This window comes from Buteo buteo, chromosome 2 (assembly GCF_964188355.1).
Source record: "Buteo buteo chromosome 2, bButBut1.hap1.1, whole genome shotgun sequence".
NCBI lineage: Eukaryota > Metazoa > Chordata > Aves > Accipitriformes > Accipitridae > Buteo > Buteo buteo.
The window spans coordinates 26704771-26718713 of NC_134172.1; the positions used below are offsets into that span (position 1 = coordinate 26704771).

The following is a 13943-nucleotide window of genomic DNA, read 5'->3' on the forward strand; positions in this document are numbered from 1 at the left end:
CCTTATCAGGACCAGAAGAAAAGAAATCTCTCTGTTATGCTTTTCCTGTGGCAAAGGAAAAGACAAGATGATGACTTTCCAGCTCATTTCACTTGTACAACGTTCTCATCAATCACCATGGGGTAGGTCTTTGTTATTTTCACTGAAGGACTGTTCTTAAGTTTTCTGTCACAATAAAGCGTGACTCCACTAACTAGCAAATCAAGGTTACCTCCACCACATTTGCAAAAGAACAAAATGCAAACGGAAGGCTAAAGCTACTTCTGAAATATTTTCTAAGGCCCTGGTTTCACAGACATAAACGTAAGTTGAATTAAGTCTAAATTCTTTTCATTGAAACAAAGGTTAAAGTATGAAACAATCAGAGCAGTTGAGGTAAGGAAGCTAAACTAACCATTTCACCAAGAACCAGAAGTTTTCTGCTTGTTTTGCGACTTTCTGCTCCAGAAACCAAGCAAAGAAACTGTGGTTTATTTTTATTTTAAACTCTCTGTCAAGTATGCATCTCTTTGCAGTTTTGGTTCACTATAGCCCACGCAGCTTGGCCTCTATTCTCCTTTTCCTATGTCTTCAGTAAGCCCTATAGACATCAGCAGGAATTATATGAGCAAACAAAAAGCAAGAAAGGGATATATTCTAATCAAGGCAAAAACAATAAAAAGGGCTTTGTAAGATGGTCTCTCCTCCTTTAACTTCATGTTTTTATATGTCTTTTCCTTTTTGGTCTGTGTTGTTTCTCACTGAATGACAGTTATACACAACATACTATTGTAATAACAAGCATATGGCTCAGAGATCGCTGTTGACTTTCTCAAGTCTCAAATTAGACATTTTTATTTAAAATACATAAAAGACATCTGTATGCTCTTTCATTAAATGCATTTTACATTTGTAACATCCTACATATTCTTTTGGAACCATTTCCATTAAAATGCCGACTCTGGGTTTGGATAGCAAGTATTTCCTTTGTAACACTACGGGAGGAGTATGTTACTGTCAAAATTTCTCTCTAAAAAGTCCTTGCTAAAATATTTACTCTGCTTGTCAGAACAGGAATATCTGAAGTTAATTCCAAATGAAAGAATATTTTAGAATGAATCATAAACTAGATGTTAAAAAAAGGCAACACACTGCCATTCCAGTGCCTCTTCCCTGCTGTAAAACTAAACGAAAAATGACTCTGCGTTTGCATCCACAGAATATTGTAACATTTCGGAGCCTTCTGAGATTCCTTAATTGTAGTTATGCAAGAGAACTGTCACATCCTAAAACAAAGGACAAAAATTCAGCAGCTGAATTTACTGGCTTGGAAATGAAATGCTCTTAAGAGATGGCTAACATGTCTTCTTGATTATTTTTGGCATTTTAAAGTTGTAGTGCAATGCTTCCTATTGCATAGACCAAAGAAGTGGGACATTTTAGAAATATTTAGAATTTTTATGGCACTGTTTGTAAAGTCACATATTTAGCAACAGTGCAAACTGTTGAGCAGCAACCTTTGCAATTAAGCCACTAATTTCAATGGACCCTTTACGGTATAAGACACTGTTCAACATTAATAAAGATATAATGCACTGGCTTCTAATGAGTTGGTCACGATAGTGAAAAACAGCTTCTTCTTCTAAATGCATATTCTCAAGGGTCACAATTTTCAAAGGCAAATGGGATAAATTCTGTGGCCAGAATAGTTATTATATTAATGAAAAAATAAATAAACAAAGCAGTCCATCAAACCTGTGATCCTACGGAGCCCTTTTCCATTACTAAGTCAGTTTACTATGATGACCAACCATGACACACTTTTGTGAATAGTCAGGAGCCTGGTTCCAAAGGCACAGACATTGCTTACACCTAAGTTTTGAGGGAAGACTACTTCCTCGCTCTGACAAAGCATTTAAACACAAGCAAAATGCTTGTTTATGACTAATCCTAGACTACAGAAACAACGGTTTCTATTCTTCTTTGCTTTAACCTTGGAGTTCATTGGGTCAGTAGTACAGGATAGCAACTGATTCTCCTCTGTTAGCTCCTCTAATTCACAGTCTTTCAACATCACTTCTAAAGCCGGAGCAATCTGTTTACATAAAATTAAGTGCTTTGCTGGAGAAGAGCCTCTGCTCCCTTTGGGGTTTCAGGTATATATTCCAGCACGAGTTTAAATGTTTTATGTATACTGACATAAGTGGTAGTATTGTATAGCTGTAACGATAACAGAGAAGTAAGAAGAACCTAAAATAGTGATGTTTATGAGTCTTTGGATAAGGCTTCCAACCCCAAAATTAAAGACGGATTTGGTCTAGGAGCTTGAGCCTTTGTAATTTGCTCTTTCTTAATTGCAAACTGTTCATGCTTTGCATGAAAACTAATGAAAGACTGCTTGCTAACTGATGCTAATAGCATTGCACCACACTCACCCCTGGAGGAACCCTAAGAAGCCAACAGTTACACCACAGAAGGATTTGACCCATAGTTGTGCTCTGGAGTAGCAGCATTAGCAAATATTACAAAACCACGTCTGCTTTATTAAAACTACAAATAAATTAATCATTTTAATTACTAAATATTTTCCTTTGCTGTTGCACCAAGAGCAAACAACAAACAGTATTTCTGTTATTTCACTCATGTTTCCATTCTAAATTTCCTGTCTTCTGGCAGCTGCTTGTGAACTTACTAATAATGTGTGTCTTTGTTTGGACTTCTTAAAAAGAAGGATATTCTCAGAATGGAAGAAAGCTCACTTTATTTCACTTTGAAACCTGAGAAACCTGTAACATGAACCATACGCTGATTACAGAGCACTGATATATAAAGGAAGCAGTTGTATAAATGTGTGAAGTGGCTGTGGTGGGGAAACAGCAGAGCAGAGGAGAAGCACTATTTTAGACAAATAATGCTGTTGTAGGATCTGATTATAATGACTCATGTTTAACAAGGTATTGTGTAAAGGCCAGCCAAAAAGGAGGACCTATTATGGTAGGCACTATGCAGTCAAGGGATTTCACATAGCCTCTTCCATTAAAAGCTCACAAATAAAATGGACAAGACAGACCCCAGGTGGGAAAACAGTGTGACAGTTCCATGATATTACTTTTTTATGGGAGTATAGTCAGTTAGGAGGGGATAAGCAAAATGGAAAGAAAAGTGATGGAGAGAAAAGTTCTGGACTGAGGGAAAGAACAGAATAGTGCTATACAGTGTAACCACAGAGTGAAAGTGAGATGAAAAAATGAAGGTGGAAGGGAAGGATGGAAGGAAGAAAGGGCTGGAAAAAATGGGATTAGCACTGACAGAGAACATTGAGTTGAAATCACTGGAAGCTCTCTGAGTGTCAGAGGTTTTGGCTTTGGTTTCTCCAACAGCTGAGTGTAGCTGGCTGATGCCACTGGCTGGTTCTTCTCTGCAGTTTTGTCCCTGATGGCCAGAGGATGGGAAGCAGGGAGGAACCGTGTCTGTTCTGGTATCTGCAGGGGCAGGTGGGACGGGGAGTTGCCATGTGTCTCTGATGTGACACGCTGAGTAGGGGGAAGAGGTACAGCGTTGGCTGGGTCCCATTTTGTTCCTTCCCTATGACTGTAACAGCCCTCATCCTAGATCAGCTGAATCTGATGATGAGCTGAAACATAAGCCTATGGCATGGACTCTGGGAATCAGCAGATATACATATGTGTATATATATGTGTACGTGTACGTGTAGTATGCCTTCACGTGTATACATATAAAGACAATATACACCAAACCACTCCTTAGGCACAGGAGGAGAACTGGTGCTACCCCTTCTGTATCTTTCTTGTACTTTTGACTCTTCTTTAAGCATCTGAGTTGCCAGTTCTGGCCTCTTCTGGCCCACAGTTGTTTTGAGATCATGAACTTCATAGGCAGTAGAGTGACAATCATCGAGTTTCCCTTTCCCTTTCTCCCACTTGCTCAAATAACAACATTTTTTCTGCAAATACATTAGAAGACTTCCACAATAATTATATGTATATATGTATGTGTGTTTATATGTCTCTTTAAATAAATAAATAAATAAAAAAAATCTTAAAGCTAATTTTAAGTTCTATATATGAAAACATGCAATACAAAAAACTCTGCCCCTATCCATTTGTATGTTTGTATTTCTGTGGCACAAGCTAAATACATGTGTTACAGAGGAAAAGAAACAAACACAACATATCTTGATTAAAGCACTGTACCACTAAAGTAATGCGCTTCAAATTAATTTTTACTGTGGGATACAATAATCTGCCTATTCACTGGCATAAAAGCACTGCATACAGCTAATGCAAGAGTATTAAATTTCTCTTGGGGTGGAATAGAGAAAACAGTTTTATAAAAAATTAACTTACTTGATTACTATATTATCTTCTATCAGCTATAAGTTGTCAGTGGCCAACTTTTGAATTATTCTATGCTACATCTGTGTATTTGTTATGAATAAATATGGACACTTTGTGAATATTCCAGTGGAGAGAATCTGAGCTGCAATAACTTGGGTTGACTGAGATGGGAAAGGTATCTTTCCGCAATGCTTCTTGTCCCAGATCAGCTGAGTTCATTCCTTAGAATCTGGAGTTCAACAAGAAAAAATATGTTGGCCAAGTTTCCCAAATATCTACCTTGTCGCAATTTGTGTCATTCTGTCTCCTCTTCCCCATCTCTCTGTGCTTGTTTTGGGGTGAAGTATAGCTTTGTGGGTATGCAGAGGCATAGGGGCCTGATTTTCTTCCAGTGCAGAAACTACTATTAAGAAAGTGATTCCTGTCTTCCCCCATAAAAATCAAGAATGGCTCTTTGAAGGTCTCCTCTTTATCTCACATCTGTTGCAGTCCGACCTTCAAATTACTTGTCAAAAGTAACATATGGCTTGTAAGCAAAATTTAGAACATGGGTAAATCCAAACATTTCAGTCTATTGTTCTGCCACTGCTTTACGTGCACCATGAACTGCAACAGCTTTCTCTTAATTGCTTTAACTGTGGCATCTCATCTTTGATGAAGAGAAAGACTCTGAAAACATGAGTGACACTTCTGCTGGTCACTGAGGCAGGATTTACTTGCAGAGCAAGTTGCGACTATACACCACCACCACGAGACAAAGGAAAGCATCTCGAAAATACTCCCCACTCTGAAGAACTGCCACTGGCTCACTGCGGAACAGTACAGCACTGTCTCTGACATGCTGCCTGGCAGTCTAGCCCCACCTTTACACCTGCTTGAGCATTATTCCTACCATGTGCTCCCTTTCTTTCTTTCAGTGTCATCAAAGCATTTCACATAGCAATCGCTACCACATAGATGTTCCAATAGCAAAAACCCAGAGTCACTAATAACCTGAGAGCGTCTCAAGAGAATCCAGAGGAGTAGGATCCTTAAGCTTTTTTTTTTGCATTACATCAATGCCCAGCTCTGCAGAATTAACAGAAATGAAATGAAATGAGCTGACAGCAATATTTCACTTTCAGTGTTTGCAATACTGCAATTTTGCAATGACTTGATCATAAATTCTGTTCTACCAGAGGCTCAATCTCCATCCCTGCCCACAATTCAAAATCTCTTCAGTTTCTTAATTCCCTTTGAATTTCTGAATAAAGATGATTTCTGGCCCTCCAACTATTGGAAACAATAGGTTCCTTCTGACTTCAAAAAGGATGTGTCCCTTAGGGCCCTACTGGACTGTACTGCTGCCTTGAGAGTTTGGGCCATAAAAGAAAAGTAGGTTGACATGTCAATTTAGAGAATCCTTGACAGACATCTTTTCACAGTGACATTTCTAATTCAGTGTCATTGTTTTGAAAGACTAAAATTATTATTTCAAGCAGGTTTCTTTAATGCATTATGCTACAGTGTTGCTTGACTGCTTTCCAAACTGGAACAACTGATAAAATATGAAGCTCTCCAATGATTTTAAATCACACTAGTTAGGACAGAGTGATTTAAAACTGGAGTGCCTCACATTTTTATGAGCTTTCAGTTTGCAACCAATGGAGGTCTGGGCAGTCCTGAGCTACAGCACTGTGAAAAACCAACTACACCAACCAATACATTATCATCAGTTTGAAAATATTTGGAAAATGTAGGGATTTAGAGATATTTAATGCCACCATAACTTAAATCAGTGGCTGTACACTGACTGTAAAAAGGTTCAAGTTAAAGAAGTAATTGTACAGATACAACATTAAATTTTGTAGCATCCTGTGCTCAGCAGCCCCTTCATTCAAATCAGGACTCCTCCTAGCCCCTTGGTCAGACCATACATTACTACCTGCACCACTGCACCAAAGGACATGTGGCTGTGTCTCTATGTGCAGCACAGTATAGGAAAGAAATGACACCACCTGCAACATAGGGAACCACCACCCTTTGGAGAATATCCTCTTTTTAAGGTTTAGTTCCTTCAGAGCTGCCACTTGTGCAGGGCACCTGCTCTCCTGCTATCCTTCCATGCAGCGGTCCAACCCCTGGTAGTAGGATAACAGAGAAAAAATAAAAAATGTATCCCACAATAGTATGTCAGTTCAGTCCTTTTGTTTTTCATTTATTTATAGTGGCAACTCTTCTTTAATTCATAATACGGATTCAGAACAAGATTTATTGCAAACTACTCCACAAAGAACGAGATCCTTAGCAGCTGTAAATGGGCATCATTCCACTGAAGCTAATGGATTTACACCTCTTTTAGTATCAGCTGAGGTTCTGATCCATTATCTGTGGACTCTACATTCCTCACCAAGTTTTACTTCTTTCTTTACCACAAAAGTACTGACAGGAAGATGTTAGTAACAGCTCTTCTCTTAGTATCTTTCTTATTAATTTGAGTAGGCTCTTTTTTTAGTGACTTTTAACTTTGATGTTGTTAAATACAGCCACACTCTGAAGACTCTCAGTACTGGCGAATCTATTTTCCTGGAATATCTTGTGTTGTTTTCAGAATTGCATGATTGTGTGACATCTGATCTACATCCCATACGTGATCGACTGAGTAGGTGCAACTGTGGCAGATGGCTGATGACTCACCTCTCAACACTGAACACTGGTTTGCTTTCTGAGAAGCAACATCTTCATATTAATTTTCAAAGTCTTGCAAAGATGTGACCAGTCTGCCTGGTTTGGTGGCAGATAATGTAAGTTACAGGAAATGCACAGGGATGCAACAACAACATTTATTCTAGGACTGGAGGTAATATTTAAAATTCAATGTATGGGCTACTATCAGATAGCTCCACAAAAGGAAAATAGGTTCACTGCTGTACTTTCTAAATTTTAGGCATCTAAATAGCAAAATCTGGATCCCTGAATCAGATGGAGATCTAGGCTTCTTATGCAAAGGAGAAACAGAATAATATCCACAGAAGCCATTCACTTGGGTGAGGAATCAGGGAACACCAGAGAAAAGGATACTCCTTAAGCCCTCCTCTCTGTGACTTGGCTGCCCTGTTCCAGGCTGGGGGGAATACCATGAAGATTCACAGATAACAGACCTGGGCAGAAGGACATTCCCAGCTCTTCTAACACCCCGTGATAGATAACATATGCGCCTGCTATGCTGGAGACCTTTGTTCTGTTCCCTCCGCTGTTGACTGTCAGATTGAAACAGGCATGGCCCAGTTAGCACGTGTAGCTTGGGTAGGCTAAGTTCTGGTCAGTTGTAAGAAAACTATTGCTAGAAGCTGCAAGTATAATGACTTGCAAAGTTAACTTTGTTCATTACTAAAATTAAAGAACCTCGATAACAGTTTGTTATCCCCTCTCATTCTCACAGACTCCTTGGCCCAGCACAACAAGATGACTGGGGGGAACTCCAAAGAGCCATTCCTAAACCACTTACTTAATTTACAGCTCTATATACCACGCCATCACATGCATATATTCACTTAAAGCTAAATATTGTTATATACATTGCAATAGCTTAAATCAATAAACATCAACTTGTTTGCATGCACATAATTTACGTATTAAAAATGTAATTAGTGTTTTAACAACCATATCCATACCCAAGTCCTTTAGGATCAAAAAACCCATGCCTGTCTCACAAGCATCACACCAAAATGTGACCACCCAGCTTAAACATGCTTCAGTGCCAAAGACTAACATATCTAAATGCTTTAGTAGCCTGTTAACTAATTTTTTTTTTAAATCTTTCTGTGGCAGAGGCATGTCATTCCCATTTCCACTACTCTTATGTCAACTAACAAAAGTTCCTAATAAGCCAAGTCTCTCGGAGGCTCAACTGGTAACACCATTAACATTACCAAAGACCTGTGCATGACTAACAGCTGTGTCCTAAGGAAACTGAACTCATACCTTCCATTTCCACATAAACTGCCCTAAAGTTAAAGAGTATCCGAGGAAGAAAAGAAGGGAGGAGACAATGGGTAGAGAGGAAAGAAGGAAGATGTTGTCATCGCTGATTCTGACTCATCCCGTAATATTAATCAGGTCTGACAGAGGAAGCCAGCAAGGGTGAGCAGGACTATAATCCTTTACTTACAAAGACATATTAATTTGATTAAGGGCTTGAACATAGTTCCCTTTCAAAGGTGAATGCCATGTCCATGAGTATTTGGAGTGATGTTCTCCATCCCTCTAGCCCAAAGTATACTCCATTAAAAAATAATGGAAGTGCTTCAGCAGAAAAGATTTAAAATACCTCTGTCCAGAATAACCTAGAACTCAGTAGCCAGAGCTACAGCCACAGAAACAGACTACAGCTTTCATGCTCCTGGTGACAGGGAGGAGAAGTGAGCATGTCTGCCCTACATCCTGGGTAAGTATTCCCACTACCAGGCAATGCCTCAAAGGGAAACTGCCTCTATTCTATCATTTTATGGGCACCTGTGGGTATGTTTCTAAAATACCCTTTGGGGTGACTCCTGCTGCAGGGCCTTAGACATTTGAAAGACATCTGCTTTTATTATCTGCTAAACATAAAGGAAATTCTTAAAATGGTACCAGTGTCACTGATACTCCTTGCCAGTTGGTAACTAAAAACCCCAGCATGCCCCAAACTAGCAAAAACTGAGTCTCCCACCCCAAAATGGTATGTAATGATGGTAGTCAATTCACACAGAAAAGACCTTTTGGGGCTGATACTTCTCTCATAGTAATTTTATGTCATTCAAGTTCCACTAACAACTGTTGAGTTTACACCATGGTGCCAAAGAGGTATATTAGATCCTTCAAGTTATCCAGAGCTTACTCGGCTCATTTGGCACCTCTGTGTTGCTGACACATGCAGAACTTTAACAGACGGTCTTACAATACTGGCAGTTGTTTTGTACTGTGCTAGTGGTGAGGGGAAATACTCCATGCAAATTGTCTGCAATTCTGGAAAATAAATGAAGTACAAATCCATATTAACCTCAAAAGCCAAACTATAAAAAGTCAGATTAGTCATTTGACGATGTATGTGCTCTGGGTTAAATGCTCAGTTGCTGCAAAATGGCAGTATTTCCCTACAGCCAGGAGGGTCTTTTGCTTCAGTTTCTACCAGGAATATCCATAAAGACTGTATCATTAGAAAGGTAATGAAACATATTAGGAATAAGTCTTGAGACTCTTCCTCATGTGATCAGCCCTGACTATCAGCCAAAGTACCTCCATAAACTGGGTGTTTTCACATAAATAGTGAAGCAACAGGTTGCAAGTTAAGTGAATCTCTCTTTTTTCCCATGCCAAACAGCATCAAGAAATAACACATCAGCTACTGTGCAAATGTTGAAATCAACAACAACCAAGTAAACAGCAATTTTACATTTTTCCTCACCCATTTAAAAAGAGCTGATTGTACCACAAGCTGAATTCTACACTCACTAATTTCACTGGCTGCAGTGGAACTTGCACTGTACATAAAAGACCAGAATTGCTCCTCCTTGTTTCTGTGTGGCTAAATTTTTCTCTTTTATTGTGCCAAATTATCAGATATATCGACTGGATTGGACTAGTAAACCATGTATATTTCAATATATTTACTTAGATAATGTCAGTCACCTTGTACGTTATTTTCACAATGCTATTTACATTGAAATACAGTTCCCTTAGGTAGCTTCAAAGCCCTAGAAGGAAGTAGAACCCTAAAAATGTTATCATAAAAGAGTCTTTCAAATGCAAGAGGTACGTTCCAGTCTTCTGTTGGTACTGAATCAAAGCTGTATCCATTTTTTTAAAATGTTATTTTATCCATTAAGGTTGCTTAAAAAACATGGTTGCTGGAACTGACTGATGTTATGTATTTGTGACTTTGATACAAGTGAAAAGATCTTTATCGCTTCTATGTCTAATTTTATACTGAAAGATCAAACAACTCCTAAGTTTGAAGCTGTTAACAAAAAAAATATTAAACCAACTAAATTTCAGATGGGTTTCATGTTTTCTTTTCCTCCCTCAGGAATTTTGCCAGACTAAAATGACACAACATACTTCCAGAAAGTAGTGATACAAATGCAAGATAATCCATCTCTGAAAGCATAAATTATTTCTCCTCATGAAAAAAAGAAAAATCAAAAGAAATGTTAAACAGACACAGTCAAAATGTAGGAACATCAATCCCTCTGCTTCTCTTCCCAGGCGTAAACATTTTGTCAAACATTTCAAGCTATGATCCTCAATGTAGCACTTTGCTATGAAATTCCCAGGAGAGGAGTTGGTATATATATATATATGCTAGTATCAATAATGCAAGCACATCCTGTCCTGGGAAGAAGTCCTCCCTTAGAGATGCAGAATATGAGATAACATGATGGGAAAACTTCATGATCACTCTTCCAGTTACTGAGAACCTTCCCAGCTTCTAGAACAACTGGTCATGGCTACCCCCTTCCTTGAGCCCATCCTCTGCAGAGTTCACCACAGGTCCACAGTGAACATTTCCTGGCAAGAGGGACAAGAAGTGAAAGGAATATCTTGGGGAAACAAAAGGCAAAGGGAAGGGAATAGGAGTACAGGATTTATTTTATCCATTCTAACAATATCCAGCACTTTACCAGACACCTTCTAGGGAAGGTTAAAGTAGTCTTGGACTAAACAAAAATGGAATCATCTGCCTACAGCTGCAAGAAAAGGTCATTATTAATGATTTGGAATGCTACATTTGGTAAAACAGTACAGATTCAGGGGATTTATAAATCTAAAAGAGGAAAAAAAACCCAAAACCAAGTGCAACACTTCCACAAAGAGATTACATCTGTTAGTGAATACAGATCTTTGTGCTGCAATTCATGTCCCAAGCTGGGCATTACTCAATTTTGATATAACAAAATCCTATGGAATCAAAATGCAATTTGTCTTTGTGATTTATCTCTTTGCCCTTCCTATCCCTTATTTTCTGAAATAATATCCAAAATCTTTCTTCTTAAATACCTTTATAGTTTCAGTAGGCACTCCAGGCTCTGGAACTTTATCCAAGTAAGTAGTCAAATCTTGATCCACGTGTTCAAACACCAGTGTTAACTTGGTCTCTCTGTCTGTTCGTGACACGGTGCACACATCGAACAATCTGAGAGGAGGAAAAGAAAAGAGGAGGTAAAGTATACAGGAACCAGTACAGACATACAATGCTTGCAGCTCATACATTTCTATTTAAATTTCTTACAGTGTACAGAATGGAAAAAAGAGCTTTCCAAAGGTAGAGCAATCTTTGAGGTCTTGATTCATCAGATAGCTACTGATACATCAACAATATCATATTTCTCTTTCATGTGCGGATTCTGAAATAGGATTAAGTATTAAGAATTCACCAGCTGTTCAAAGTAAAATAATTACATGAAAAGAATTTTTTTTTTTTGACTAACTAGAGTTAGTACAGAAAATTACTTGATATTTACCTACATTCTATGTTGCAGTACTTACAGTCATATAAAAAAAAAAATGTGAGAAACATTTTTGAGAAAAAATATACAGGGTGCTTGCATGCACCTTCAGTTTCTTCCCACATAACTCCCATACTCTTGCAAGTTCCTGGACTCAAGGAATACCTTCAGAGTCAGGAAACAGTCTGGAAGAAAGCTTTGTGCACAAGATGCCACTACTAAGAAAGCTTTCTTCTCTCATCACTTTCTGACATTCCTTTACTGAAATTTCTTTATCATTTCACCTTTTTGCACAACATCAAATTCAAACTAATTTGCAAAGCTCTTCATAATGTCACATTCCTATCTGATGACTCTATTTTCTATTGTTTTCTCTTTTTAATTAGGATTTCTCTCATCTTCTCCACTTCATCTACCATACCAGCTTTAATCACTGTTTTATCTTTTTCACTAACGTCTGCCCATCCTACTATGCTTCACACCTACACTCATACCAGTGACTTTCACTATACTTCCTCTAGTCCCGCTTGTACAAAATCACAGTAGGAAACCATCTTACAGATGGAAGGACACTTGTTGCCCACTCACATACTTTACCAATGTCTTTATTCATTTAGTTTTAAATTGTACAGATCAGATTGCCTTTCTCTCTGAAGCGAGGCAGAAAATCAATCGCTACTTTTATTAGGTGACAGTAGATTTGAAAAATGTATGAATACAGTTACTGAGAAAAAAGTCTATACAGTTAAACTGAGGAACCTATCATAGATAACAAACCATAGTGTTGATACTACTGCTTATTTTGGTCATCATAGCAGTCACATTGTTTTACTATGTGTATCTTTCATCCTCTTACTTAGAATAACTGCTTCCTTACTTTGTGCAAAGTGCAGGATTTCTGATAACGTTATCAAGCAGTATTTTTGTTCTTTGTCCTAGGAGTAAAGGCTTAATATGCAGGATCTGTAGACAACAGATCATGCACAAAGCCTTGGGGGTCACTGCTTTTTGAAGAGGACATCTGACAAACACACTAGGAGTACACTTCGTAATGAGCTCTTACTTCTTACCTTAAATCTCAAAATATTTCACAAGAGAAGGGAAGATAAGAATTGGCACAACTGTCTGTGAAGACTGTAAGCCAGGTTTAAGAGACCAGTATGTTTCACTTGAGATGATACAGATTTAACATATTAAGGCTGTGGTCCCACTTTAACAGCATTTCCTAAATAATCTTTGGTCAGACACTTAAAAGTTGTTTATTAGCCACAGTGTTTTGAAAATGGATGAGTGCACATTCCTTTTAGCTTAAAGAAGATTTTCAGTGAGTAATAATTTGGGAACCAGAATTACAGAATATGGAGAGACTGTCACCCTACCTCTACTAGAAGACTAATCTGTACTTAATCTGTAATCATCATATGAACAAATATGAATTAAATTATTATGGTAACATAGTGACTGTAACAGCAAATGTCTCGACACATTTCTCATAAAGACAAATGCTGTTCTCTTTATGATTCCCTTAATGGGGTATACACAGAAGTTAGATGTCCTGTACACAGTGAATCAATTTTGTGAAAAGTCACAAACCTTTCTGAAAAGTGAAATTTGCTGGTATTTGGCTGGAGGTTAATAATCTGCAATATATTTATATAAATCAATGTGGAATGTAGCCGGACTGCCTATAACCCCAACACATGCAAATAGAGAGGAGCCAGACAGGTCTGAACATCTGAACATAAACACTGGAAAATATTTCCAACTGTATGATTCCTTTGTGTTGACCTACATTTACCTAAAAATGTTCTAAAACACCTTTTTTTGCCAGGTATCTAATACACTGGCAAAATTATCTTTTCAACTATAGCAGAATTATAATTCAAGAAAAAAAAAAGGAAAAAAGATTCAACTGTATAGAATATAGAAGCAACACATAATTTCCAACTCAGTGTGGACGGAAATGCAGATTCTCTGTTTAATTCTTCTGTATGTGGCTTATTTTGATCCTGGCATTTTCTGGCAGAGCAAAATAAGGAACTGAGAGGAGCGCAGTTCTAGTCACCTATTATTGAGTAATAATATTATCACTGAGTAATAATATTATCTTTCCTTTTTATACACCCTTTATGTGTAACTC

At 37.9% G+C, this 13943-nt stretch overlaps 1 protein-coding gene across 4 annotated transcripts in view; it reads right to left on the reverse strand.

Moving 5' to 3' along the window:
* CDK6 (cyclin dependent kinase 6) overlaps window positions 1-13943 on the reverse strand; it is a 219728-nt gene that overhangs the window by 97614 nt on the left and 108171 nt on the right. For all 4 annotated transcript variants that reach the window (XM_075049354.1, XM_075049339.1, XM_075049327.1 and 1 more), the window contains one exon: window positions 11355-11490. In XM_075049354.1, coding sequence (XP_074905455.1) covers window positions 11355-11490 — 136 coding nt within the window. The remainder of the gene's footprint in view (window positions 1-11354; window positions 11491-13943) is intronic.